The sequence below is a fragment of the Colossoma macropomum genome, unplaced genomic scaffold, assembly GCF_904425465.1.
Source record: "Colossoma macropomum unplaced genomic scaffold, Colossoma_macropomum, whole genome shotgun sequence".
Lineage (NCBI taxonomy): Eukaryota > Metazoa > Chordata > Actinopteri > Characiformes > Serrasalmidae > Colossoma > Colossoma macropomum.
This window is the reverse complement of record NW_023495808.1, coordinates 338141-365953: the sequence shown is the minus strand read 5'-3', so window position 1 is coordinate 365953 and position 27813 is coordinate 338141. Positions and strand designations below refer to the sequence as shown.

Genomic DNA, 27813 nt, shown 5'->3' with positions numbered 1-27813 from the left:
AGTCCTCTAACATATTTTAAAAAACATTTTACAATCATGAAGCAATGTAACTGTGATATGCTAATTTGCCCTTATTGTTCATCTCTAAAAGATAATGGGACAAAGATTAACATGCCAACGCACCCTCAGAAAACTACACACACGCACACACACACACACACGTACACACACACTGGCGGCAGCATGGGCTCCACTTGACTGGCAAATGAAACCCTCTTCACCAAACAGCCTGAGTGCTCTCTGTTAGAGAGAGAGAGGGAGAGAAAGGAGATATTCCCTAAGGAGTCTGCAAACCTTTTCCTCAGTACTCTCCTGTCTGGCTCTTTCTCATGAGATTGCCCTTCTCATCTTTAAATCAATTACTTTCTCTTGCCGCACCCGCGGGAGAGAAATTCCTGGAAGAAGAATGATATAGCAATATGCTGTATGTGTGTGTGTGTTGATGTATGATTGTTTCTGTGGGTGTGCTTGTTTGTGTGTGTAAGAAATGGGACAGAAAGAGAGAGAAATTCTTCACATATTATGTATTTAAACATACAATTTTGAATAACTATACTTTTACTGCATATATAATGCTGTAATAAAATTATATTATTATAAAGAAGTTCCGTTGCATACTGGAAATGCACATAAATAAAGACAGTAGGACATCAGATTTCCCCACAAAGTGAGACTTTGAGGTTTAATTTCGAATTGTTGTGTTTTCATTACAAACTGTAATCCAACTTAAAATTTCGAATCAAGTCACATTTTACTGGTGTTAAATTAATTTAATAAATACCAGGGATCCCCCGAGCCGATCCAAAGGATTGGAATCAGAGCTGATACTGGCATTAAATTGTTCCAGTATCAACGATATTAAAGAAAGGTTCAGTAAAAAAAATCTAATTTACACAATTTTCCATGCAGTCAATGAGCCAAGACCCTAAACCCTAGAAGTCAGAAGGCACCCAAATTTTTTCCATGAATACATCCCAAAAACCTCTCTCAACCCACTTAAACCACATCCAGCCCTTCAATAAGGTTGCTCAGACTTGATGTGGTTTAGGAGGAGTCAGGATTTAACATAACACCTGGCTGCTGGTAGCATTTGGCCACGTGGTGAAGTTTTGTTCATTTTTGCATTACACAGTCATACTGTGTCCTAAAACACAGCGGCAAGTCTGTGTGATCTGAAATGAGAAATGTTTTGGGGGTGTATTAACAGGAAATATTTGGGTGACTATTGAGTTCTAGTGTTTGTTAGCAACATTAGCCTTGTAGCTTCAGCACTAAAGACTAAAGAGGCAAAATTTGGACACCATGCATGTTTTGGCTGATCTACTGTATCAGGAGTAATTGGAAATTGACACTGGCATGCAAACTGCTTTAATTATGCAGCTATTATGCAACCAGTTGACGACTAAAATATCTTGAGAAATGTTATGCTTTACCGCTTCTTAGCAATATAAAACATGTGAACAGTTATTCCTCAGTCTGATTATTAATACATCGTTGCTGCCTACTCGATAAACAGTACAGTAATAAACATACTTAAAATTATGTTTAATTATAAAATGTAAATGTTATTGTTTTTACTGTAGAATAAGTAGAACGATATCAGGATGATGTGCCATTTAAAAGTAAAGAGGCATAAAACAAATGCGAGCACGAATGTGTGCCTGTTTGGAGGTTTGTCAACAAGGTTTATTACATCGAATAGTTAAAAGGATGTCATGAAGATTGTATTGACAATGATCTATATTTCCACCGAATTGTAGTACTGCAGCTAGAGATTAAACGATATTAAAATTTCATATCACGATTATCATGACCAAAATTATCATGATTATCGGTATTATCGCGATATTGTTCAAATTGTGTTTTTTTTGACACTAAAAGCTTCATTTTATATTATTAACGAACCATAAGCAAAAGTTAAACCACACAAACCATGACATTTCTTCTATTTCGAAGTCCCCACAGATTTCTCCGTTAAAGTTAACCTTGCATTCTTGCAGGTAGCGGGTGGTGGTCGCGAAGATGACTCGAAAGGTTTGATGTGTTGCCCCCTTTCGCCGCTATTTTCTTTCGGCCTGTTCTGCAGACAGGGTGGTCATCTTCAATTAACTTTCCTTCTGCATCCTTATAAAACCCAAAATATGACCAAACGTCAGACTTGGTCTTCTTAGAAGGCTGAAATATCTCCGAATCTCCGAGTTTTTCACACGATACTGTAAAGTTCAAACGGTACTACTAACCGTCATTAATTTTACCGCGGTTTACCGTGAAACCGGCAACCGTTTCATCTCTAACTGCAGCTCAGCTCAACTTGTTGTTGACATGAAAAACCAACCAAACACCTTTGACTTCTTTCAATTTTAATTAAAAATATCTTACATAATGTAGCTTTAACCAGTATTCAGTTGTGTTACTGTTCTAAAACAGGGCAAAATACCTTTTGCTTTCATTTTTGTTCTTTGAACCAATTCGGATCCCTGGACTGTGGTGACCATGCAATTTTGAAATAAATTATTAATACATTTTTTAACACTTTGAAAAAAATTATCCATGTATTGCAGTCCAACATGAGGTTATTTTGTTGTGTTCATTTTTTTAACATGGACCATCTTTAATATGTACTTTCAGAAAGCAGGTAATAAGTGAATATGTTGGTACAGTAATGATCATGCACATGACCTTGACACCTTAGACGCAGGGGAAATCTATCATGCATATACACACTGTTCTTGACATGACTCAACTCAATCATGGTTTACAGCTAAGGAGCAACATAGGGCGAGGTTGTGTGTGTGTATATGTGTTTGTGTGTTTGTATGTATATGCTTTTAAGATGTGCATTTGAAAATGAATGGCTACTGAACTACATTACCCACGTTGCCCTTGTGCTAGGAGCGGCTGGTGTTGTCAGTGTTGCCCCGCTTCGTTGTACTGGAGATGATTAATGACATGAGTAATGTGGAGGATGAAAACCTGCAGCACCAGTTTCACCGCATCTACATCCACCGCTACGAAAACGTCAGGTAAACACCAACAGACCACCAAATGAAATGGCACGTCCTGCTCCAGTGGTCTACTCACATACACGCATACATGCACAATCATCTAGTTGCCAGGATCACTGATGTTTTAAGCTCTTATTTTTTAATGTATTTTCCTTTGACCACCCCCTTCTTTATGCAAATGGATTATCTTATTTCTAATATTCTCAGAAATATCCTGAAAAAATTTATTACATGTACTTAAAGGCCATTTTGACTAGAAATTAAATAAATGAAGGGCAGTCTCTCACTGCACAGTACTGTATGTGGTAGGTATTTCTGATAAAATGGCCAGTGAATGTAGGTATTACATAGGTCTACCCATTAAACTGGCAGTGCATAAAGGAAGGTGGTGGCATGTAAATCTGCAGAACATTTTAAGTCAGAAATTCATTGAAAAAAATCTGCAGCAATTATAAGCTGCTGCAGTAATTGATTCAGTCATTCGTTTCTGAAAGACAGTAGCCTCTGTTCCTGCATAATTCCTGTGTGTCGGGCTGCTGTGCTGCAGTTTGTCCTGAAATGACACCAGAGTTTATTTACTTTGGCGGCAGACATTCTGTTGACTTCAGCCGTCTGTCTGAATTTGGACCGCCTGTCAGCTGAGATCACACTCGAGAATGAAGAGTGAGGGCGTGAGGAGTGTGAGGGAATTATTAAATAAAATAAATAAATAAAGGAGGATGAGAAGAGGAGAGAGGCTGAATTTATCTTTGCCTTTTTCTTTTGTTTGCAAATGCGTTAGTGTAAATATGCATAGGTGTAATTGTAATGCAGTGGTGTAAAGATGGCAATTCAGCTGCTTCATTTTTGGAATGTTATAGCCATTTCTAGTAATATGGATAAATTCACGTTAAATTCAAATTCAAAAATAATTTTCATGTGAGCGTGAATTTCAAGTTTATGGGGAATGGAAGTGTCATTTTTTTACAATTACGGAAAATTAGCTCACTGATTATCATTTTATGCCCCATTAAATGTCTCAGAAGCATTTTTGGGAGATTTCCATGCAGCTTGTAGCTGTCAGTACAGCCGAGTGAAACTGAAACTATGGCAAGATTGGGAATGTTATGAGCATGAATTTCTCAAGAAATTGTACAAAGGATATGTGGACATGGCTTCATAATTGCTGCCTGAAAAAGCCTAGTTGTAATTGTTGAAATTCGTGCTAATGAAATTCAACCAAATGACGTGCTGCCAGTTGAACATCACTGGTTGCTGCAAAGAGACTCTCTTTAACTGGTTTACAGTTTACTGGTTTACAAGTTACTCTCTTTAATTGGATTAGAAAAAGCTAAGCAAGTTAGCAGAAAGTGGATGGAATTGGATAAAAATTGGGGAGAACATTGGGGAAAAAAACAAAGAAACAAACATTAAAAAAACATAATGCTGAGCTAACCCTGCTAGCTCGTTGCTAACATTCAATACCAGGAACATTATCTTAGCACTGGTTTAAAAAATAAAAATAAAAATGAGACATTGCTGTGTAATGGCATTTATGGGTTTATCAGAATGTGAACAAAATTAAAAAGTTCAAATTAATGACTTTATTAGCATAGTGCCAGTTATATATAAAATCCTAAAGTGTTTTTCGTACACAGGTTCAGGTTTCTTGACAGACTGATAACAAACATACAAAAAATTACAAAAAATGAAGCATCCCAATAAATAGAGATTATTTACGTTGTTGTTTCTATTGTGTTCTATCTATATTATCTGTATAATTTTCTCCAGTCACATTTGTGCAATATTTTTTTTTTGACTGGTATCAATATTTTTGGCTAGTAACAAAAATAATTGACTGTTTGCAAAATTCTTAGAAAGTCCTGCCTTCCTTAGTTATTGTTGCTATGCATGCCAAACTTTCAGTACAGGCTACTTGATAGCATCCATAGTGTAATTCTGAAGCACACAGAAGAGCACATCTGAAACATTTTTTATTCAAAAATAAACTGGCTTTCTTACAAGATGTTTGGTGCAGACGCTTGAGTATGAAATATGAATGTAGGCCAGATTAAAGCACAGACAGAGAATGGATTCTGGAAACCATGTTTACATTAATCAACCAGGGAAGCCATTTAGTCATGTGACTCAGCGAGTTTTAATGTCTTAAAAGGAGAAGGTTTTGCAACAGAAGCTACTCCTTCAGATGAGCTAATGCTAAAGCTAACACTGGAGCTAGTCAGAGCAATGTTAGATAAGGTAGGCTTGTTGTCTTTTACACAAGGTCTTTTGACTTGAATGAAACATTATAAAGAATAGCATGTATACGAGTGCATTAATATTTATGTTTACAAATTACAAATGCTAGCACTGTATGGTCCTATTTAATCTAGTAATTTATCAAGCTAACTGTCTGCTGCCAAGCAAAGAAAAGCTAACTAGGTTGTGAACTGTTTGAAAAATGTTTCTTTGAAAAATGTTTTTTTTTTATTGTTAGACATATTAAATATTTTAACATATTTTTAGCAAATATAGTAACCCAGACAAAGTTTAGCTTATCATAATAGAGCCAACGTAAAGTTGCCTGATAATAGTTGTGACATTGAGCTGAGAGTGATCTTCCTGATAGCATATTCCAAACCTTTTCAGCTTCAGGAACGAAATAAAAACATCAATTTAATATTACATTCAACTTGGCTCAGAAGTGGGAAGTCAGAGCTTGGAACTGCTTCATTTTGGATCTCCAAGCGAATATTAGTTGTTAGCAACAGGCTATTGAGATAACTTTAATGTTCATGAAGTGCTGACCTTCTCAAAACAGTGAACTTTATAGTCAGTGTTATAGATGCACCCACTACTGTGTCTGTATGTTGACTGATCTAAAGCAAACATCATTTAAAAGCAGGTAAGTGGTTCTTTATTACTGTTGACTGTGCAAGCAGCCATATTGATTTGATATCATACACAATGCCTGGAGTTGAGAACACCATCCCAACTTTCTGAGCAAGAATACTCAGTCTAGGGTGCCATTTTCTTTGTTTTTTCCAAGTCAGAGGCAGGAAGCTCAAAGTTATGAGCTTCACTTGAATGCAGCATTAGTCTGATAATCCTGACTAATTTACTGCCACCGCCGTTTTCACTGCAGATTTGTTTTGTGTTTTTCTTTCAAATGATTGTGATTGGCTGAAAATTTCCTTAAGAATAAAATTTCCTTAAGAATCAATTCAATTAAAAGATGGTTTTTAACTGTGTTTCACTGTGTTTTTAAGCTGCCCAAATGAATAAAACCATGTTGTTCTATGTGTGTGTGTGTGTGTGTGGGTGTGTGTGTGTGTGTGTGTGTGTGTGTGTGTGTTTATGTGTCCCGTACAGCATTCTCTTTGCTGATGTGAAGGGCTTCACTAACCTGTCCACCACCCTCTCGGCTCAGGAGCTTGTCCGAATGCTAAATGAACTCTTTGCTCGCTTTGACCGCCTTGCACACGTAAGTGACCCAACATCACACACACATTGTAATGTGACATGATCAAACATGACCTTACAAGTGCTAGCAAGGTCTCAAAGAAGAAAAATCTTGTTGACTCTATCAGTCCATCTTTTGTGTGTGTGTGTGTGTGTGTGTGTCTGTGCATGTCCAGTCCTATTCCAGAGTAATTCCCATCACACACAATGTGCTTTCATCCAGTTAAAATAATGTACATGTGGACATTGAAATGTTTCTTTTTATAAATGAGAAATATTCCAACAAAATAATCTTAGAAATGCTCATGGCAATACCTACTTTCAGAGATGCTCCATTTTGAGTGATCCTTTGTAGATGATTAATAAACTCCTAACAGAGTATCAGTAATTCATCAACATCATGTAAGTGAAGTCACAGTAGGGAAGCATCTGAATACATTGAAGTAAATATCTTGAAGATGTACTGTTGATACATTACTTACGTTAAGTAGATGTATTGTTAATATTTTATATGAAGTAGACTTGATATGTTACTTCCATTACACAAAGCCTCACCATACCAAACCTTAACCAAAACCTAACCCTAACCCTGGCCCTAATCCTGACCCTATCTTTAACCCAAACCCTAATCCTAATGCTCACCCTTGCCCTAATCCTAACACTAACCTTAATCAAAACCTAATCCAGGTACTATATAGAGACACTATTGTGTCTATAACAGCTTGTTCAGGATGTTGAGATGGTCTGTACTTCTCAAGTTAAACATCTACAGATATGAACGTGGACCCTCCAAATAAAATGAAAGAAAAACTGAATTCAGCAGATTTTAAACACAGAAATATTTATGCAGTTAATTAAAAGTCTCTTGATAATCTACTAAATGCATTCACTGTTGCTACGTCACTGGTATGCTGTTGATGTTACCGAGCGTCTATTGAGTGTTTATTTCATTTAAGAAGGACCACTCAAAATAAAGTGCTACCCAGTATTTAAGTCAGATCTCTATCTGCCACTTAGGTAGCATACTGTTGATTAACATGGAAAAAAAATTTACTCAAATCCCTGACTACTCAGAAAAAACCTGTTGACTCAAAACAGTCTCACAATAGTTTTGTGTCAAACATTTGTTCCTGTCTAAGTACATGAAAATGATTGTTTGTGGTAATTTACTATGTGACACAGATTGAGCTGGAGTGTTCCTTTAAAATACTCTCTGATGTCACAGCCATAGTTGAGGGAGTCAAACATTCTGTTTACAACTTGCATCAACGTGTATTTTTGGTGATTGGATCATGTTTTCATGTTTCACTTGACTGCATGAAAAGCCAAGCGTAAACACCCCAGGAGGCAATGTGAACACCTCAAACACATTTGGAGGTGATCAGAGATTGATCTTTACCACAATTAGCACAAGTGTAAAATGAAATGCACTTTCGATGTGCATATACAATTACATGTATTAAAATGCTGAGTGCTGAATAACAGGTTAAAGGATAAAAAAGGAAACAAAATATTAAAGGTACAAAAGGCTGGAGTCCCCAACCCAAGTGCCTTCTTGCACTCTGTGCCAATGAAAGTGTATTGCAAAGGTTGGAAAAAGTCAAATGGAAATGACTCATGTCTTGATGTGCTTTTTTTTTCATAAGAAAAGCACAATCGGATCTCACCTGGTCAAACTAACTTTTATTTAGTAAAAAAAAAGTGTGAATGTAGTGCAGCCAAAGTTTATCCAGATATGATCCGGGCACGAAACCGATGTTAATGCAAGGTGTAAACATGCTCAAAAGCAGCATATTTGGCCTCGCTCTTTTTTGAGCAGATAGGATATTTCTCTTTCTCACCCTGCGCCTTTCAGTGCTTTCTCCTTCACATACTTCAAGCTATACAACATTAGCAACAGTTTGAAATGATGCTGTGGCTCGGTTCATGCGTTAGCCTTGCTCAACAACTCAAATGTTAAGAAGAGACATTTTGTCCTTTCAACAATAATCAAATCACCTTGGGAGCCACAACATTTTATGTCCATTTTTTTGAAGCAATGTTTTCCCATCTTGGCTGTAAATATGTCTCAGTATGTACTAATGTACTAGTGTAGGCTAAAAAATGTAATATAAATGAAAATGCTTAATGAAAGTATTAATTCAACTATAGCTACTTTTCTCGCATCTCTGGCAGGATACTTTTCCTCAAAAGTAGAATAGTTTTTCGTAAAATGTCTCTCAATGTTTGACTTTTTACGCACCTGAAGTCAGCTTCTCATTCTCCAGCTCTTATTAAAATTTTCCGTTCAACCTTAAATGGGGCCTGACGCGCAAGAGTATAACTGCTACACCATTTAAGGTAGAACGGGAAAATTCGAACAAGCAGCTGGCGAATGAGAAGCTGACTTCAACTTTGCAGCTTTTTAGTATTTGACAGTTTATCATTGCAGATTAAATGTATCGGCTATGCGAGACTGTTGTCTGCAGGACAATCTTCAGGGTAGAGGTCTATGTGGGACTGTTTTTTCAGTCCCGCTCACGCACAACACCCTGAACTAGATTAATCATTGTCTGAGGGAGTGTAGACCTCTACTTCCGGGCTCAAGGTTGGTAAATTAACAGGGTTTAAGACCATTTATTGTTAAAACTGCACCAGAACTGTGTGTTAAAATGCTCAGCAAAGCTTTATTTTACCACAAAGGAGGGTTATTTTATTTTTACCGAAAAATCTAATTCTGCTGTGGAGCCGCATGAGGGCAGTGAAAGAGTTGCATGTTGCTAAATACTGATGACTAAACTGGGGGCAAAATTGGGTAAAAATCCAGAAATATAGGAAAGGTTTTGTTCCAAAACTCATTAAAGACCACTTCTTACAGACCGAGTCCCTGTTTCCCTGTTTAAAAATGCATGGAAATGCTAGCTGGCTAAATGTTTTCTCGCACCATAACACATGTTAAAAACAAAATCATGTGATAGTGTATGGAAAAGCTCTGAAGACATTCAGAGCTGTTTATTCATAGGTTGTTCTGGGTAATTCTGTGTTGTGATTGGGGGGTTAAATTTTTTTTTATGGGCTCTAACAATATGGGAACAATATTGGTCAATTTGAGTCTTGTTATGATCCTTAAAGGTTTAATCAAATCAATTACTTTACTGTTTTTCACATTGCTTGTTTTTAGGCATCAGTTAAATTAAAATATCTCAGGTTCTGACAAGATGAAATTCATACTAACTGCTCATAAATAGGTTTTTGTCATCAAGTAAGTCAGTACAGCATTGCTGAGGATATGTCAGGTCCTTCAGCAAACTTCACCGAAAGTAGAGCTGGGCAATATGGCAATTTTTATCGTCATGATAAATTACATCACAATATACAATATGTTAGCAAAATCAGTAACAGCGATGAAGTTTAGTTTACCTAAGAGCTGCTTGTTCTAGCAACATTGAGTGATTAGTGTCATTTTCCATGCCGTTTCAAAACTTTTTTAGGAGTCAGATGATGCTGCCTAGCAACATCTTTTCACCATTTCTTAGCCTAGCAATTCTCATTAATTGAATCAGGCTGGATAATTGTTTCAAATAACAATGCCACCTACCCATGTGACATTAAGAACACTTCCTGTTCTCCTGTATTTTTTAAGCATAGTATGCTTGGAGCAGCTGCATCCTGTTGTCTACTCATCACCCAGTGTGATGCTAGCCAATGCTAGTGTTAGCAGTTGAAGTTGTCCTCTAGGCATATTGTGCAACTGTTCATGGCAGTTTGATGTGGTGGCCTGTGGGTGTAATTGGCAGTGAGTAAACTGGGAGCAAGACTGGCTGAAAAAATATACCTTCATTATATGATAATTTATTTTATTTTTAAAATATATATATGTATGTGTATTGTATAAGTGTATTGTACACAGCACAGCAATATGTATCTCCGATCAGCAAGTCACAGACTGTGCTCCTGTACACACACACACACACTAATCTCCCTTGAACCCATGCTTGTAGCAAGTTACTGCCAGACTGTATCTGTGGATGCTAACTGCTCATGGTGTGACAGAGTGTGAAGGAGTAGGCTAGTGATGCACTGCACAAGGATTGTTCACTGGTTGGGGAAGCTAAATGTGCTACAGGCGCACAGAGAGCGAATAGCTGTGCTTGGAAATGCCACTTTTTATAAATAATAGAAAGAAGTTTTTTTTAAGAGCATGCACAAATATCTCTATTGGTATATATTTCTAAAATACAAAAATGGTGGTCTCAGATGTATAATTTATACGTAAATAACTATATGGAACATAATACAATCCTGCCTACAGGCATGAACATGAATTTGTTCTTACTGTACACCCACACATGCACACACACACACACACACACTGTAATGCAGGCATGTTAATATTCTCATCATAATCATATAAAGTACCTCACATACCCGTTGCAGTAGGGGGCCACACACTTGTATTCATGAGATGCCAAATAATAACTCATGTCTAACCAACCATGTGCCAGCTCGCTGATGCATAATGCAGATATTCAAATGAGGTGCATACCTCTGATAGGATGACTCCTGTGCTCTTAATAAACTGGAACAGTATCACTGTCTGTGTGAAGCCACTGCACTGTCACCATTGATTATATCTGTAATCGAATAATCTACAGATTATTTTATGATTAATTGAATAATCAGTGTAGATTTCATTTAATGCAATACAGAACTGGGTAAAGTTCAGAGATCATGCTTTTGTTTACCAGTCAGAAAAACATATTTAACAGACTATTGCAGAAAAGCTTTCTACACTAAGAATAATATCAAATCTATCACTAAATAATTTGTCCACTGTTTACTTTTGTGCACCTGCTGCCTCTTTAACTCTTCCATCCTTCCAATCTTAAAAAAGATGGTTCTTCAAGGGTTCTTTAGTAAAGACAATAGTTCTGTGTAGAACCATGAACACTCAAAGAACCCTTGAAGAACCATCTTTTTTTAAGAGTGTGTGTCCTCCCAACAAAGCTCTCATTGACAGTATGTTACCCTTCAAACAGACACTAAAATCCATGCAAGCAACTACCCAAACTCACTTCAGCTGCCTTACACATTTCTTTCTCATGTGCATCTAAAATGGCTAAAGGAGATATTTCTGAGGAGATTACATATAAAACAGTCCACTTACATAAGAAAGCAGAATAAATGAAAAACAGGAGTTTCCAAAAACCTTTCAAAACTGATTCAAATGTACAGTGAAAATGGGACTCTAACAATCATCCAAGACCTGATTTGTAATTGGGATAATTCAGATCATGAGAAGCAGAAAATTCAACCAACTTCTAAGGCTGCACTTTGGAGGTGCCTCCAAGAAGCGTGGAAATATACCGCTGTAGATTTCCTTGTAAAACTGAAATCAAGTCTCCTGAGCAGAATGGAAGCTGTAATAAAGGTGTAAAAAATGATATTATGTTTAGTTGTTGAGTCTTATGTGTAATTTTCTGTTCAGTTTTCAGCTTTTTTTTCTGTCATTGAAAAATGAACAACTTGAATGAATGGCTGTTTTCCATGTAAAGCCAGTATGTGGCAAAAATTGCACTGAAATGGGTGTCTGTCAGGCTGCTTCATCAATCGCCAACAATTTATTGAGAAAATAAATTTTAAGACATTTTTTTTCACAGTAATTAGATTTAATCAAGTAATTGTGACAGTCCTAAAAGCCATAGAAGAGAGAGGGGTTTCTGTATATGCAGGAGGCTTAGCATTCTTCATGCGTGCGTATGTTTGTGTTAGCGTGTGTTGCTGTTTTAGGGTATTAGTGGCTGTAGAGGGTCATTACATTAGGATTTATCAGTATTTCTGTCTCTCTGCCAGACAGATGTGATTTGTCATGTATAATGTAGTCTCTTTTCACCAGCCGTTCTGCCTCTTAGTGCAAAGCCTACTAACAACAGGATTAGCTGAAACAGAACTACTGCCCACATGGTGAGAACAAGCACATTTTTCTGCTTATGCAGGAATATGTGAGGCTGGGATATAGAGATCGAGTCAGTACTTCAGTCAGTGGCTGCAGTGGCACTCAGAAAAAAAGCTCTATTTGATATATATATTTATGGAAGTGTTCAATCACCAATGCCCAGATTCAATATTACAGTAATAGAAAGGAGACAATTCTTAGGTCAAACAGTCTGCAGAACGTGATGCTCAAGATTGAATATGAGTGGAAAACCAACCTGTCAGTCAAACTTATGAGGCATGTAGAAGCGCGCTTATTAGAAATATACTCTGACCCAGGTGTTTTATTCCAGAAAATGATGTGATTGAATCTGGACTGAATTGTGACCTAAAAACGCGAAGACACCTCGAGCAGACTAATCCAGTGAAACATTATTAGCTTTAGCTTTGTGCTGCACAGTTTGTCTTTTTTTCCATTGTATTTGTGGTACGTCTAATGTTGAGATACAGCCAGTTCTTCACAGAAAAGTCTGCCCAGTTGGTGGCCATCGTGACAATGCCGCTGGGCAGTTATTTCCAGTCAATAACTGCTCTGCATTAGCCATATTACAGAAACTTCCTATCTTTTTGTTTTAAGATCTGACAGGGCAGGATATGATTTGTCACAAATTCATCTTACAGAAGCAAATCTTATCCTAATTTAGGAATCTTACAGCATCTTATCTCAAGTTAGGAAATTTTAAACTACTTGATTGAAGTCGATGTCTGTTACCTAGCAACCGACCGTACAGCACAGCTGAAGCGTAAAAAAGGTCAAACAAAACTAAAGTGTGATAAACTTGAAGTTAGGAATATTTTGACAGCACTTCGTGCTGTTTATCAGAGCATTGCCGCTCTGCAGTTTCAGTTTCCCAAACGCTTTAGCTGACCACGCTAACATTATTCCTCCGAATAAACAGACACACATTCAACTCTGTCTCCTCATTATTCACCATCACTGTAACATTTTATCTGATAAGTTTTCATCAACATTAACACACAAAGACAAAAAGAGGGGACAGTGGAGATCTTGTGTGCAGTGTCTGGGATTTTTAAAACCTTACTAGTCAAAGCTAGTTTTCAATGTAGATAAATGAAACCTTATTATGCCAGTTACTGTGAACTATGCTGCCTGTCACTGCATAAAACAATAGAACAAGGCAGTTAAATCAGAAGTTAAGACACCTCTGGGGTTGTCTTAAGGTTAGGACAGAATTCAGGAAATTTTGCCTAGTTAGGATGTTTCTGTAAGTATCTGGAGTAGGATTAAGATTATGAATTTAAGAACTGTTGTTCTGTAATATCTTCTGTCCTAAATTCAGTCCTAACTGAAGTTGTCATGGTGACTAAACAGATAAGATTTTAGACGTTTCTGTAATACAGCTTAAGACTTCTACCTTCACTGAATGGGGACAGACCTAAAATCTAAACACTGAAAGCCAAATTACTGCTTCAAAAACAGATTGGCTCTTTTTATTGAAGGCCAGGCTTTCCCCAGAAATGCACAACATGTTCAGTGTTGCAAGCTTTCTCATTCATTTTCCAACCAGTGGCCTTTTTCCTCCTTTATAACCTCTCTGGATACAATCCACTTTAGCATGTAGAGTGTTAGCGTATGCTAGCTTGCGATTAAAGCATTTCATCACAGTTAATGTCCATATTAATATTGATCAACGTGAAATGATTCTTAAATTACCCTAATGCATTAAACTGAAACATGAATTTCCTCTGGGACAGCTCCAGAATCCTGGAACAAATATGGGCTGGGAAGCTTGCTACGGCGAAGATGCTAATGAGTACTAGCTTGCAGAATCAATTGAGCCGCTAGAGAACTCAGTGTTCCAAAAGCTAGGCTGTGGTCCAGGGTGGGCTTCAGTTGTAGACTGCTACATCATCAAAGGCTGAAGGAGTGCCCTTCAGGGTGTTCTGTCATGCATAATGCCTTATATATATATATATCTGATCCATTGAAAATTCAAGAGAAATTTTGGTAGATGAAACGTTCTTTAAAAAGACCAGAAACATACGTGGTAACATATATAGCACACTGTTTCTTTAGTTGTATATCTGTTTAAGAGGGTGTAAATTGATTGCAGGGTGTGAAATGCACCTGCTTTCAGTGTGTTTAACAGTTTTAGCTTACAGGACAGCATTTCATCACATACAAATTGTTTTGTCTACTACATTTTACATTATTCACATTAGTGATTTGCTTGCCAGCTTATCATTCATATCAACACTATTTTCCCTATTAAATTTTGTGTGTCAAAATGTGACAAAGTGGTCTTGATGGACTGTTTTGTTTTACATTATGTAATATAAATAAAGAGCCGTCAGAGGACAGTCCTACAGAACACTTCACCTAATATTCAGCAGAACTTTAGTTATGCTCCATGTAACGTGCGACCAGAGAGCAGACGCTCGCAGATGTAAAAAAGTGATGAAGCTTTACTAGAGTTATTGTCGTTGGTACACAGGCACAGCAAAATACACTGAAAGCGATCAAACACAACAGGGCTAGGCAGATCAAAGTCCAGAGTACAGGCAAAAGTCCAAAACCAGATATCAATCCAAGCAGGCAACAGTACAAAAGGGCAAATCCGAAAATCCAAGAAACCAATCCAGAAACACAAGGTCATAACAGGGGAGATCAAAAAACCAGAATGAACGCTCAGTAGTTTTCAAGAAAACAATACCTCGCAAAGGTCCTATGCTAAGCCCGGGCTAATATACTAAACTAAACAGATCACATGACAAACACACAGGTGAGAGTGATCAGTATTCCGGAGAGCTAGAGCGGCGATTGGTTGCTGCTGCTCTTCCTGGTGTCATGTGATGAAGCGGAGGATTCTGGGAATCGTAGTTTGGAGGCTGGCTGGCCGAATACGTGACACTCCAGTACAGGTTAGCAAACACAACTTTGAACAGTTGTACACATAAAATCATAAAACATTAAAATCCAAAAAAAGCTTACTTAACTGTGGAAGATATGTGTTTCAGTAGTGTCAATTCTCAGTGTCACCCACTGATTCGCAAACTTTTGGACACATTTACTTCAAAACAGTGGGATCTAACTACTCACTATGTGGTCATGAGGGACAGGGATGCAGTCTCACTTCCTGCTCTAAAATGCAGGGGTGTGGCTAAAATAGACTAAAACTCTGTGTTTCAGTAGTGTTTTTTGTATTATTTAAAAATTAAACTCATGATAAATCAACTATTCTTTAAAAGAAATTTAAAAATCTAAAAATGATAAATGATAATTTTGTCTATATTCAGCTTATTACTTTTATAATGAATGCCTTGGGTTTATATATATATATATATATATATATATATATATATATATATATATATATATACTTTTAGTCTAAATTTAGAATGAATTATTAAAAAGACACAATTTGTCATAGGTTTAATAGGCCTAATGCAGTGATCTTTAAAGATTGTCCAAGCTTACAACAGTTGCTATGTAAGAAAGCACTTGTGGACGGTGCATGGATAGGTCAGTTTTAGAAACACAAGTAGCTACTATTGAAAGATGAAATTAATATGAATAGTCCTCTCATGCTAGGGCTACTACCAGGCAATATATTGTTCAGATGAAAGCATTATAAGCTTGTTTTTTTTCTAATTGAGGACCACTGTCCAGAAGCCTCTGTGCTGTCACGAATACCATCCTCACAGTGCTCTTACATTTGCCTGTAGCATTTAGCGCTAACAGCTGAAGCATGCTATTATGACTCACAGCGTGGCTAATTGTGGCAGTGTGTGGTGTTTAGTGGTGATGAGCAGTGCTAACAGCCGGTGTGGTCTTTTGTTTCTATGCAGTTGTTTACAGAGTCGTGAGAGCATGTAAACACAGCAGCAGGCATGAGTAACAGATACCTGGGCAACTGACTGAGATCATCATTAATGCTGTGTCTGTTCACTGTTTCTATTACACTAAAGAATGCTAACATACAGATGTTAAGTGCAAAATGAATGGCCCCAAAAATGAAAATTATTATCAATTAATAAAAAAAAATGCTAATGTAATTTGCTAGTTTGCTTGGTATTGTTATGTCTCAAGCTAAATCTGTCAAGATCCTACTCCACCCACTGCCCTGCTGAAAAAAATAATAGAAACCATTAAAGGTTTCTGTTGGTTCTTGGTGGTGTGCAATAGTCAGTAATGGTAATGGTATTTTGTGTTTTTCTGATGGGTTGATATCACAATTTAAAAGATTCCAATGGTTTAACAGGTGTCCTGGGACTGTTTCCAGATGCATTTGATCGTTTCCCAATGGGTCTTTAATGGTAATCATTAAGCGAATTCCTATTAGAAAGTGAAACCATCAGATTTTAATTATAATGCTCTTTTTTCAGCAGGGTAACATCACCATAGAGGTTTGGCTATCTAAGATTTTAGAGTTGCAAATAATGAAAATATTGTGCAGGTTGTGAATGATCTGTTTGAAAACAGTCTTGGATGAGGTGTACTATAATTGGGAGATAATTAGAAGTTAGTGTCATCTGTGTAGTGTTGATGGAAGCTAACTGGTGAGCTATGATTTGAAGCAGTTTGATCTTTCTGTGATTTATTGGTGTTCGGTTGTGTCAGTATCTATATGAGAGGCCCAATTAAGATTTTAAGGGTCCTGGTCCTAATAGGCCCCCCATGTGCCTCAGCCATGTGCCCCAGTGTGGTTGCTCCACCTACTCACCCTCCACCCCATTAGTTATGCCACTGATTTACATTCGTAACCGCTGGGTAAAACAAGTTCCGCTATTGCCTTTCAGACAGTCTTAACCTCAGAAATACAGTCATTCACATCACTTCAACTTACCACAGAAAGGTGTGTAACTTTATTTTTGTCGTAGTTGCCAAGATTGAAATTCGAGGATGTGTCCAGAATTGTTGGAGAACCAAACAGACAACAATAAAGGACTAAATAAAGGATATAAATGATTTGTAGAAAACTCCTTTGTAGCTATCAGAGTACAATAACTTAAGCTAAGTTAACATCCATAGAGTGATAAATTGATGCACAGGTGAAAATAACTAGAACCAAAACTCTAGATAAGCCATATTAGCTGGAGATGCTGAAACAGCTCAGTAACAATAAAGTAGGTGAAGTGGCAAATGCTAAACACGTTCACATCCCAGGAAGGGGGCGTGCCGAGTCGTCAGGGTCCATAGCGCCACTGTAGACGTTTTCCCTTTTGCATTTATAATCACTCAGCTGGTTTTCTGATACGTTTAATCTGCAACAAGAACTGTCAAACACTAAAAAGTCACAAGGCTGAAGTCAGCTTCTTGTTCAGATTTTCCCGTTCGGCCTTAAATGGTGCAGCAGTTACATTTTGGTGGCTCAGGCACTATTTAAGGTGGAACCACCGCCACCAGTGAATGAACGTCTACTCTCTGCCGAGCACTCGCGCTATCATTTGCTGATCATTTTTGAGGGAGAAAATGAACTGTTCCTCTGAAAAGTGGCTGTAGCAGCAACTTTACAGCACAAACTGCATTCAGTGTAACATTAACTTGTTAGTCAGCAGTGGTGAAATGCAGACACAGAGGTTCTTTAACTCCGCCTGACAAAGTTTATTTCTTTATTTACTATTTTCCTCTGCTCATCTTCAGCTGACAAACCACTGAAACTGAGATAAGGCTGTTTTTGCTTCAAGCTCTAATACTCGAGTGATCTGTACACGCTCAACTTGTCATTATTGCCATTGTAATTGCTGTAGAGGAAGCAGCGTTACCCTGCAACGACTACTTCTGGCAGAAAAAATGCGGAAATCTGAAAAGGGCCTATTGACCACTTCAAGACTTTTTTTTTGCATGGAAGCAAGATATGACAGTCAATATGACAAGATTGTTTTTTCTGTGAAAAAGACTGGAGATCTGGAGAACTTCTAAAGATTAGTTACTAAAAGAGTCTTCTTTCTCTCTTTTTCTCTCTCTCTCTGTCAGGAGCACCACTGTCTGAGGATAAAGATTCTGGGTGATTGTTATTACTGCGTCTCAGGGCTTCCTGAACCCAGACCAGACCATGCCCACTGCTGTGTGGAAATGGGTCTGAGCATGATCAAAACCATCAGGTAACATCAGAGCAACACATGGACCAACATGTAAACGCCACAATAGCACAATAGCCTTCAAATTGCTTCTGAAACAGCAAACAGCTATAAACAGCAATAACTGTAGACCTCCACTTTTCAAACCAAAGGTGCCAAAAGAAACTTCTAACCCCTTTTGGTTCCTTATCTCTGTAAAACTGACTCCAAAATGCGTCCATTTAATCTGTTTTTCTCTGTTAATGAAGTGATTTCTTGGTGCTATTGTTGATATATTAAGAATGTGGTCTAACAATGCTAAAAATTTATAGATTCATAGATTGATTTAGTTTGTCTAACAAAATACCTTTCTCATGTTTTGTCCTCACTTGATTAAACAAACGAACAATAAGCACATACCAATATGGATTGTGCTCTGAACGAGCTCACACGCTGAGATCACAGTGCATCCAACAATAAAGGAAGGCTCAGGCATCTTTTACATAGTGAACATATAGAAATTTATATAATCACACACACACACATATACATACACCCATCAGGCATAACATTATGACCACCTCCTTGTTTCTACACTCATTGTCCATTTTATCAGCTCCACTTACTATATAGGTGCACTTTGTAGTTTTACCATTACAGACTGTAGTCCATCTGTTTCTCTGCATACTTTGTTAGCCCCCTTTTACTGTTCCCTGTTCTTCAGTGGTCAGGACCCTCACACAGCAGGTACTATAGAAACAAGGAGGTGGTCATAATGTTATGCCTGATAAGTATATATATATATATATATATATATATATATATATATGGTTAACATGGCACACAGAAAGCGCAAATTGATCCATTTCACAATGGCCAATAGGCTGCTTGATAGGCTTTTAATAAGTGGTTTAATAGGAGAACTGCTGCATTCAAACCAGTCCGCATCTGTAGCATACAGTAGCAGCAGCATTTTTCCCTGTACTAAAAGAACAGAAACCCTGTTGACTGAAAACACATTGCCCTGCTCATTGACTGTTATAAGTGAGTTTCACTTTAAAAAAAAAATCAATTTCTTGTTCAACTGTATGCTACAGATGTAACAGAAAGAATAGGCTGAAAAAGCCCAAGTATTCCTTTAAAGAACCATCCACTGAAAGGTGTTTTTAGGGAACCAGAAATTGTATTGTTCTTCTATGGTATTGTCTCAAAGAACCCTTTGACACACAGAGGAAAGCATTTAGGGACACTGAACGAGAGAAAGCACGCGCACGAGAGAGAGAAAGTGTGTTAGAGTAGTCCTGTTGATTATCTGTAGAGGCAGGATGTTGGATGAGAGGCACTTCTGAAGCAGGTGTGTAAGCGAGCGAGCGTGTGTGTGTGTGTACGTGCATTAGAGGAAAAGTGCAATATTTGGTTACAGAGCTGTTTCAGTCAGGGCAAAGGGTGCACTTACGGTCAAACACACCACTCAACCTGCAGAGCCACCCCCATACACACACTGAGCTACAAGCACTGTAATTATGGTCACATTCTGGGTGAATGACTGGAAGCCTGAATGACTTAATTAATTAGGTAATTACATACATCGGTAGTTTAATAATTAATCAGTGATAATTATGAATGAAGAGATGCAAAAACATACAGAAACAATCTATTATGCTGTAATGTAGTCTTTTGGGAAAGCATTTATATGTTGTTACATAACATCTTTTATACAGGGATAGATTACTGACCGGGGCTTGGTTGATGATTCTTAATTGGTAGAAATTCTCTCTACCAGTTAAGATGATCTTGGCACTAAGATGTCGTCTCAGGTTCAAGTGGCCTCCAATAGTTGAGACAATCCACTGCAGATATATTGTAAACCTTAAATAAATGAGTAGCCGTTGAATATGTACACATGATAAAATACCTGTAGTAAATAAAGAAATATTATAGAATGTTATTCAGATAGGATTTTGGCATTTTATTACATTATATTAGTACATTATGTACATTATTTGACTTGAAAGAAAAAGAGAAGAAAGTTTGATTAAAATCTTACACAAAAGTCTTTTGGTCTTACACAAAACTGTTATAATTACACACACATGAAATTTTGTTTAATGTCACTTTTTGAGTCTTTTTGATTTTTTTAATTAATTTATTTATTTTTCGGAGTGTGGGTGCCTCCAAAGACCCTTGTGCCCAGTGGGCCCTTGTCTATGCACTAATGTCAGTCTCAGTTGTCATCAGTTACTGTCAGCTCTGTTTAGTTTAGTTTATTGGACAATAAAAAGAAGTTTACATCTCTGCTTGTTTAAGAACAACATCATAACATAACATCAAGTTTTAGACTGTTTCTATTATCGTCACATATTACTATAGAGACTGAGAGCTGCATTCAAACTAGGCAGCATCTAAAAAACACACAATACGCACACATTCAGCAAATGGTTACAATATTATTGAGTAGCCACATTTTATGTTAAGATTAAGTGACCCTTATTAGTCCCACAATGGGGAAATTTCACCTTCACAATCTAACCCATCCGTGCAGTGAAACGCCACATACACACTAGTGAACACACTAGGGGGCTGTGAGCACACTTGCCCAGAGCGGTGTCATAATCTCATAATACCACTGATTGGGAAGGCAGGATTTGGGCAAAGACAGGCTAGAGAGGAGACATGGCAGGAGTAAAGGCAGGAGAGGGTGGAGACTGGACAGAGCACCTGTGACAGAACACCCTCCTGACGTGCAGCTCCCATAGCAGCTCCCAAAAACTGATTCTTCAGAGGCAGAGCCAAATTCGCAGTGGAAACTGGGAAAGAACAGGGGCCAGGGAAGGAAACTGGGGCAGGACTGTGGACAGACATGGCATGTGAAAGCTAACCACAGACATAACAATAAATAAAACAGCACAAGACCCGTCAAGGACACACTGAAAAAAGAGGACTGTTTAAACCCAAAGACAAGACCAGAAACACCTGGAAAGGAGGGGCTACAAACTATACACAGGTGACAGAAATAACTAAGGGGCAGAACTAGGAAGAAAGATAGAAAGATGGGGTTGAATAGAGGAAAGAGTGGAGCCAGACCAATTTTCTTGACCATTGCATCATCTAAGCCTGTTCCAGTCAGAAAGATTATTCATTTACAGCGAAATTCGGGAGCGCTACTCCATTTTGCATCATGTAATACAAACAAGGAGCCTGCAGAGGACAGTCCTACTGAGGACCCTCCTTAGCTTTTGGAAGACAGCTTATATCCTCTATTGTAACTCTGCCTGTCTAAAACAGTTTAGGACAATGTTCTCAGTCATTCTAAGCATGACATTAAGCTGAAGTTCCACATTAACCAGTTCTTGAAATGTACTTTTACTTACTTGATGCTGAGGATAGCCTCAAGTACTATTCAGACAGGATTAGTTTTCTGTGGGATAGTTACCATGGGGCCAATTAGCACAGGATAGGAAATAGAAATTATAAAGTATAAATTATAGAGATGGGAGTGGCTATTTGATTTAAGCATTGCTCACACTAAGAAAACTTCCTAAGCAATGAATTTGGCTGCTCATAAGTAGAAAATATTTGCAGACATTCAAATTTAATCATAATTCACCCTACCCATCTACCAAACTGTTTTAATTAAATGCAGTGCCTCATTAGCTTGGGAATTTACAGCTCACAGTCAACATTAAAGTTGAAAACTTTTTTTTTTGTCATTTCATGTTTTGATATTCAAAGTCAAACACTTAAGGTAGTACAATATATATCAGCTTCACTGACGCAGGAGCACACATAAAAATGACTGATGTGGTGAATTTGGATGGGACTAAAATCAAACAGTGAGAAACAGTGGTAATAATTACATTACTCGACTTCCCCATGTAAAACTAATCCCATCCTAATAGAGCCTTATCCCTTTATTTTGTTACACCTGTAATTTCTTGAACTGAAATTTTGTTTTTGTTATGCAGTAGATCTCTGCCCACTTTTCTCATATGGTTGCATGTTTTATTCTTCTGTTGTGTATTGTATTATATGTGTGTGTATGTAGGTATGTGCGTTCACGTACAAAGCACGACATCGACATGCGTATTGGGATTCACTCTGGCTCAGTCTTGTGTGGAGTTTTGGGCTTGCGGAAGTGGCAGTTTGACGTCTGGTCCTGGGACGTCGACATCGCCAACAAACTCGAGTCTGGAGGGATACCTGGGTAACCACACGCACACACACTGCGGATACATGCACATTGCACAGGCCCATTTCTGTGTGTGTATTTCAATTTTAATCCAATACCTGTTTATTTGTTTGAACATGTAAGGGACAGGTTAAGAAGTGTTGGGGGAACATGTTGTTCAAAGCTCTGATTGATGTTACTGTCATAGTGTTAGAGTTTTTAGCTAGATCTGTGGGCCATGAGCATGTGTTGTATAGCTTTAGTCAGGCCTACATTCTGTTTTCTGTTCTATTGCCAAATACAAAACTGGGTAACATTAAAACTTTATAATCTGCATGTTGGAAACAAATTTTGCTTGTTTCAGTGATCAGTGAGTGAGAAATAATGAATATGAAATTACTTTTGTTATTCCTAGCAACAACTGAGACTGCTTAGTGTTAATAATTATTTAAGATAATAAAAGTGGAGACAAATAATAAACTAGATAGGAAATCCAAGTCGAAGTAAAAGCAAGACAAAAAGTAGAAGATAAGCTTTGAGAAACCCAGCTGAGAAATTTGAACCTGAACATATAAACATTTGAGTGCCAGATAAACATTTGAGAAATAATGCGTGAACCTGACTGAACTCAACAAGAATAGTAATTTAACAGTATTTCAGTTTGTGTTGTGTTTTTTGGTGCTGTCCTCTGCAGGCGGATCCACATCTCTAAAGCGGCTCTGGACTGCTTAAACGGAGACTATGAGGTAGAGGCGGGCCACGGAAAGGACCGGAACGATTTCCTGCGCAGACACAACATAGAGACGTTCCTGATCAAACAGCCAGAGGAGAGCCTGCTCGCCCTGCCCGAGGACATCATGAGGGAGGCCACCAACCAATCAGATCATAGAGCATCTACCACCACTTTTACTGAAGGCACCTGGAGTCCAGAACTGCCCTTCCATAATATAGTGGGCAAGCAGAATGTGAGTGATACACACACACAAACACACACACACACACACACACACATAAACGCGAACACAAATACACACACACACATGCCTTTGTCAACAGACTGTGAGAGACACATAGACACAATTAAGTAATTCAACACAAGAGACGCACGGCAACAGGTAGAAACTACATTCCGTGAAACAGTGGGCAAACAGATCCAGATGCAGTACAGCATCCTGTACTGTTCAGTGTGCTGTTATGCAAATGTTTAACTATTTTTGATGTTTTATTCATTTTTATGTAAACTTTTTCTGTTCTCTTCTTCTCCTCACATTGTTTCTCACCTTTCTTATGTTTTTGTTTCATTGTTGTTAATGTATAGATTCAAACACACACAGAAAGAAGTGGATGTTTTTTGACATGGGGAAAAATCAGTTACTAAAATGCACCGTGGGGCAGGTTTACTAACGTTTTTCCCTGTTGCACATATTTTGCTGGTAAAAATGTTTGTCATGATTTACTTAATAGCTGCAGTGGCCCCTGTAGCCATCATAATAAAATGAAAGGAGCGGTTGCTGCTCTTTTGCACTTTTGACTCATCACATATGCATTTATATGTGTTTCTCTCTCAAAGCAAAGAATACTGGGAGGATATTATTATAATAAAGCACCTAGTACTATTTAGTAAGGCTGGTAGAAAATACTGGCTGTATGATACTCAAAGCCTATTAAAAGCTTGTCTCTCTTTTGGCACTAACATGACTGTTATTGTTTGTTGCCAGAAAGTTTTTGAATACATTTAAATATATGGAAAAAAATTGTGACGCCTGCCATGTGACAAAGCACATTTTATGAAACAAAATAAAACAACTTTTAGTTTTTGTGAAACAGTGTTTTAAACTGCTGTATTCTAATCTTTTGCCAGAACAGGCTTTGCTAAAATAATGATTTGGCAGTTTTCTTTCCAAACATTTATTAAAAGCAGATGTTGAAAGTCCTTTAGCTGTGCAAACCCTGCATTACTAAAGATACTTGTTACTTCAGGCATGCTGAGGCTTCTGTTGTAGAAGCGTCATAGACATGCTTTGATGCACTACTCATATCTGAGATAAGATGTTACCTTCACCACGAGTTCAAAATCACACAGTTCTTAAACAACCAGCCACTCAGTGAAAGTGAAGCTGTTTCAAAACAGAAAGTTAACATAAACACTTATTTTCCTGAATATCTAATGTATTGTGTCAAAGTAATACGTCTTATTTTCTCAAAAAAGTCATTGCTTCGACCTGATGTACTTTTTCTGTAAAAAAAAAAAAACATTTTTAACCAATTTTGAAGGTGATTTGGACATGTAAACACTTAATTTTTTTTGACAAATTTCTTTAAAGTGGTGTATATGGTTTTGGGTCAAAACCTGGTAAAACAGAGTAGTTGTTTTTGGGGTCGACTGTGTTTAAAGTCCATGCTAGTTGTTTGAGATTTAAAAAAAATACTCAGATAATTTAGAATGGATAAAATTTTGGACATATAAAAATCGAAAATGGTACACGGAACAGAGTAATTGAGCAATAGTAACAATGGCAAATGCAGATAAAAACATTTTTTAAAGAACTTAATGACATTGGACGTTATGGCTAAGGCTATGACTTTTTTTATGAAGCTGACTGTAATGCAAACATTATTTGCTTTGAAACAATGAATGGTAGGTAATCTGTGCCTGTACTGTATATTTAAATGGTATGAAACTCTTTTAAGTCAGTCTTTGACTGTGTTGTTTGTACAGAGCTATGTTGTGCTCCTGCCCTGGAGAGGCTTGATGTTTTTCTGTAGGCTGCACGGTCATATGAGTGAATGTATGTGTGTGTGTGTGCGTAATTCTCAGTGTAATGCTCAAGGCTGTTTAGTCCAGTCAGTTCCCTCCAATCATGACCTCATGGAACATGTTTTGTTCTAGAATGTCTCTAAAAGAACTTCTGAAGACGACTCGTGACTTATGATGTTTGAACAGCAGGACAGTGTTACAGAATTTCATGGGTGCGCTGTAGTATTCAGAGTTTCACACACATTTGAGATGTACTTTGGTGTTGAGGCCAGGAGCAGTAGGGTGGGGAAGACACAGATTCTAAAGCATATATAACTAACAAAATTCATAGTAACATTTTTAAATGATTGAATAAAAATAAAAATAAAATATTACAAATTGTATTGCAAATAGACACAGTTTTTATTAGGTATGTCAGTTACATATAAATCTTACAAAAAGACTTTTATTTGAAAGCTTAATTTGTGTCTTTGATGTATTTTGTAAATATAAATAAAAATAGATGGTCTGACCTGCTGCCCGGCTCAGTGCCTTGTGCCTTTGTTTTCAACATGTGTTTAACCCCTTTTGCCAGCGATGATGGTTTCTTCTCTTAGTAATAAAAGACTTCAGTTCACTGTTATTCCCCTGCCAGAGCGTATGAAAAATGGCTGGTAGGCTGTAGTGGAGCTTTTTTCCTCCGGTAGGTTGCAATACAGCCTTCCAGACATTTTATATATGCTCTGGCAGGGGAATAACAGTGACCCAAAGTCTTTTATGAATGAAAGAAGAAACCATAATCGCTGGCAAAACGGGTTAAACAAATTTTTAAAACAAAGGCACAAGCTTGAGTAACAGCTTTTGCGAATATCAACCATTGATATGATCTAAATGTCTAAGATATAGCTATTCCTTCTGACTGTAATTCATTAAGATTTAAGCTATTGCTAATGCTCAGCAGTTTTCCTGGTCAAAATATACTTTAGCAGGTGGCCATATACCTGGGAGCACCACCAAAGTATAGCCTGTGTGCAGAACAGTGATATATGTTAAGGTTCTAGATGTTATGGAGTAGTATTCTGTCTAGAAAATCTACACCAATTTCTAGATGGTGTTGAACGGTCTTGAAGAAGGTTCAAGGTGTTGCAGAAGAGTCTTGCAGAAGGTTCTAGATAGCGCAGAGCAGTGGTATGTATGATTTTAGATGATATGGAGTATACTCATATAGATACCCATATAGATGTTAAAAGTGGTAGAGGAAGTCTTACGTGGCGCTGAACAGTCTTTTAGAAGGTTCTAGATGGCGCAAAGCTGTGGTGTAGAAGGTTCTTGGTATGTGAGCGACTGCTTATAATGCAGAACTCTCGGCCGGTGTGGGCTGAGTTACCGGTCTGTTGCTATGGAGATGTCGTTAACATAAGGGAATGCAGTCTTTGATTAGCGCGGTGCTTTTGTTGTTTTTGTCATGCAGTCAGCTCTGAAGAACAGCTTAACACATCAAAGAGCTCTTACCATGATTGGCAGAGGCATTGACCAATCACACTCCAGCACAGAGCGCAACCCCCTCCCTCATTTATCTTGCAGGTTTACAGCAGGCGGGTGTGCTTGCATGTATGCATGTGTGTATATATTTTAAGCTTCATTTAATGTAGCAAGTCCGAGTGTGTTTGTGTTGGTGTATAGTTTATTACACTATGCTAGACTGCATCTGTGTGAAGCTGATGGAGTGTATATGCACTGAAGTGATAAGGGCAGTGTGTGTGTGTGTGTGTGTGTGTGTGTGTGTAAGCGAGAGTAAGGGAGAAAGATTCTGGTACTGGTCTCCATGGCAACAAGAATGTCTATAAGGCAGAAACAGGATTCCTTTCCCACAGTCTCTCTCTCCCCTTCTTCTCTCTCTCTCTACCACTCTCTTCGTCCCTCTCTCACCCTCTCTCTCACTTCCTCTCCTCTTTCATCTGCTGTTCTTTTCTTTTCCTTTATCTCTCTCTTTCTCTCATCTTCCTCCTCTCTCTGTTCATCCTTTGTCCTTTGGGACACAGTCACACAGTGCATGTGTGTGTTTGCGTGTGTGTCTGCAGACATAGGATCAGTCTGTGTTCTTGTTTGTGAGCGGTTCCAATAATGGACGCTGTCTGTCTTCCTTTTTCATGCAACCTAAAAGAGCACACACATACTCCACTGGACTGCTGGAGGCAGGGCAGGCTGCTCTAGTTTTTGTAAATCTGAGTGAAGTGTTTGAGAGTGTAATGTGCCTTCATAGGCACACAGACAACAGGAAACACAGTTCAGTCAGACAGAGAATCCAGACTGCTCCCAAATCTCTGTGTAGCACACACTCATCTTTAACCCTTTCAGGACGTTAGTCAGATGAGGTTTCAGGGGGTTAGTCAGATGTATTTTCAGGGATTAGTTAAATGAGGTTTCGGGGGGTTAGTCAGATGGGGTGTCAAGGGGTGATTTAGATG

The 27813-nt window shown here is 37.9% G+C and overlaps 1 protein-coding gene across 1 annotated transcript in view; it reads left to right on the top strand.

Moving 5' to 3' along the window:
* Positions 1–27813, top strand: part of adcy8 (adenylate cyclase 8 (brain)) — a 94922-nt gene that overhangs the window by 24888 nt on the left and 42221 nt on the right. Inside the window, exons 3-7 of the mRNA XM_036563538.1 lie at positions 2893–3023; positions 6357–6468; positions 18358–18485; positions 22486–22644; positions 23303–23573. Coding sequence (XP_036419431.1) covers positions 2893–3023; positions 6357–6468; positions 18358–18485; positions 22486–22644; positions 23303–23573 — 801 coding nt within the window. The remainder of the gene's footprint in view (positions 1–2892; positions 3024–6356; positions 6469–18357; positions 18486–22485; positions 22645–23302; positions 23574–27813) is intronic.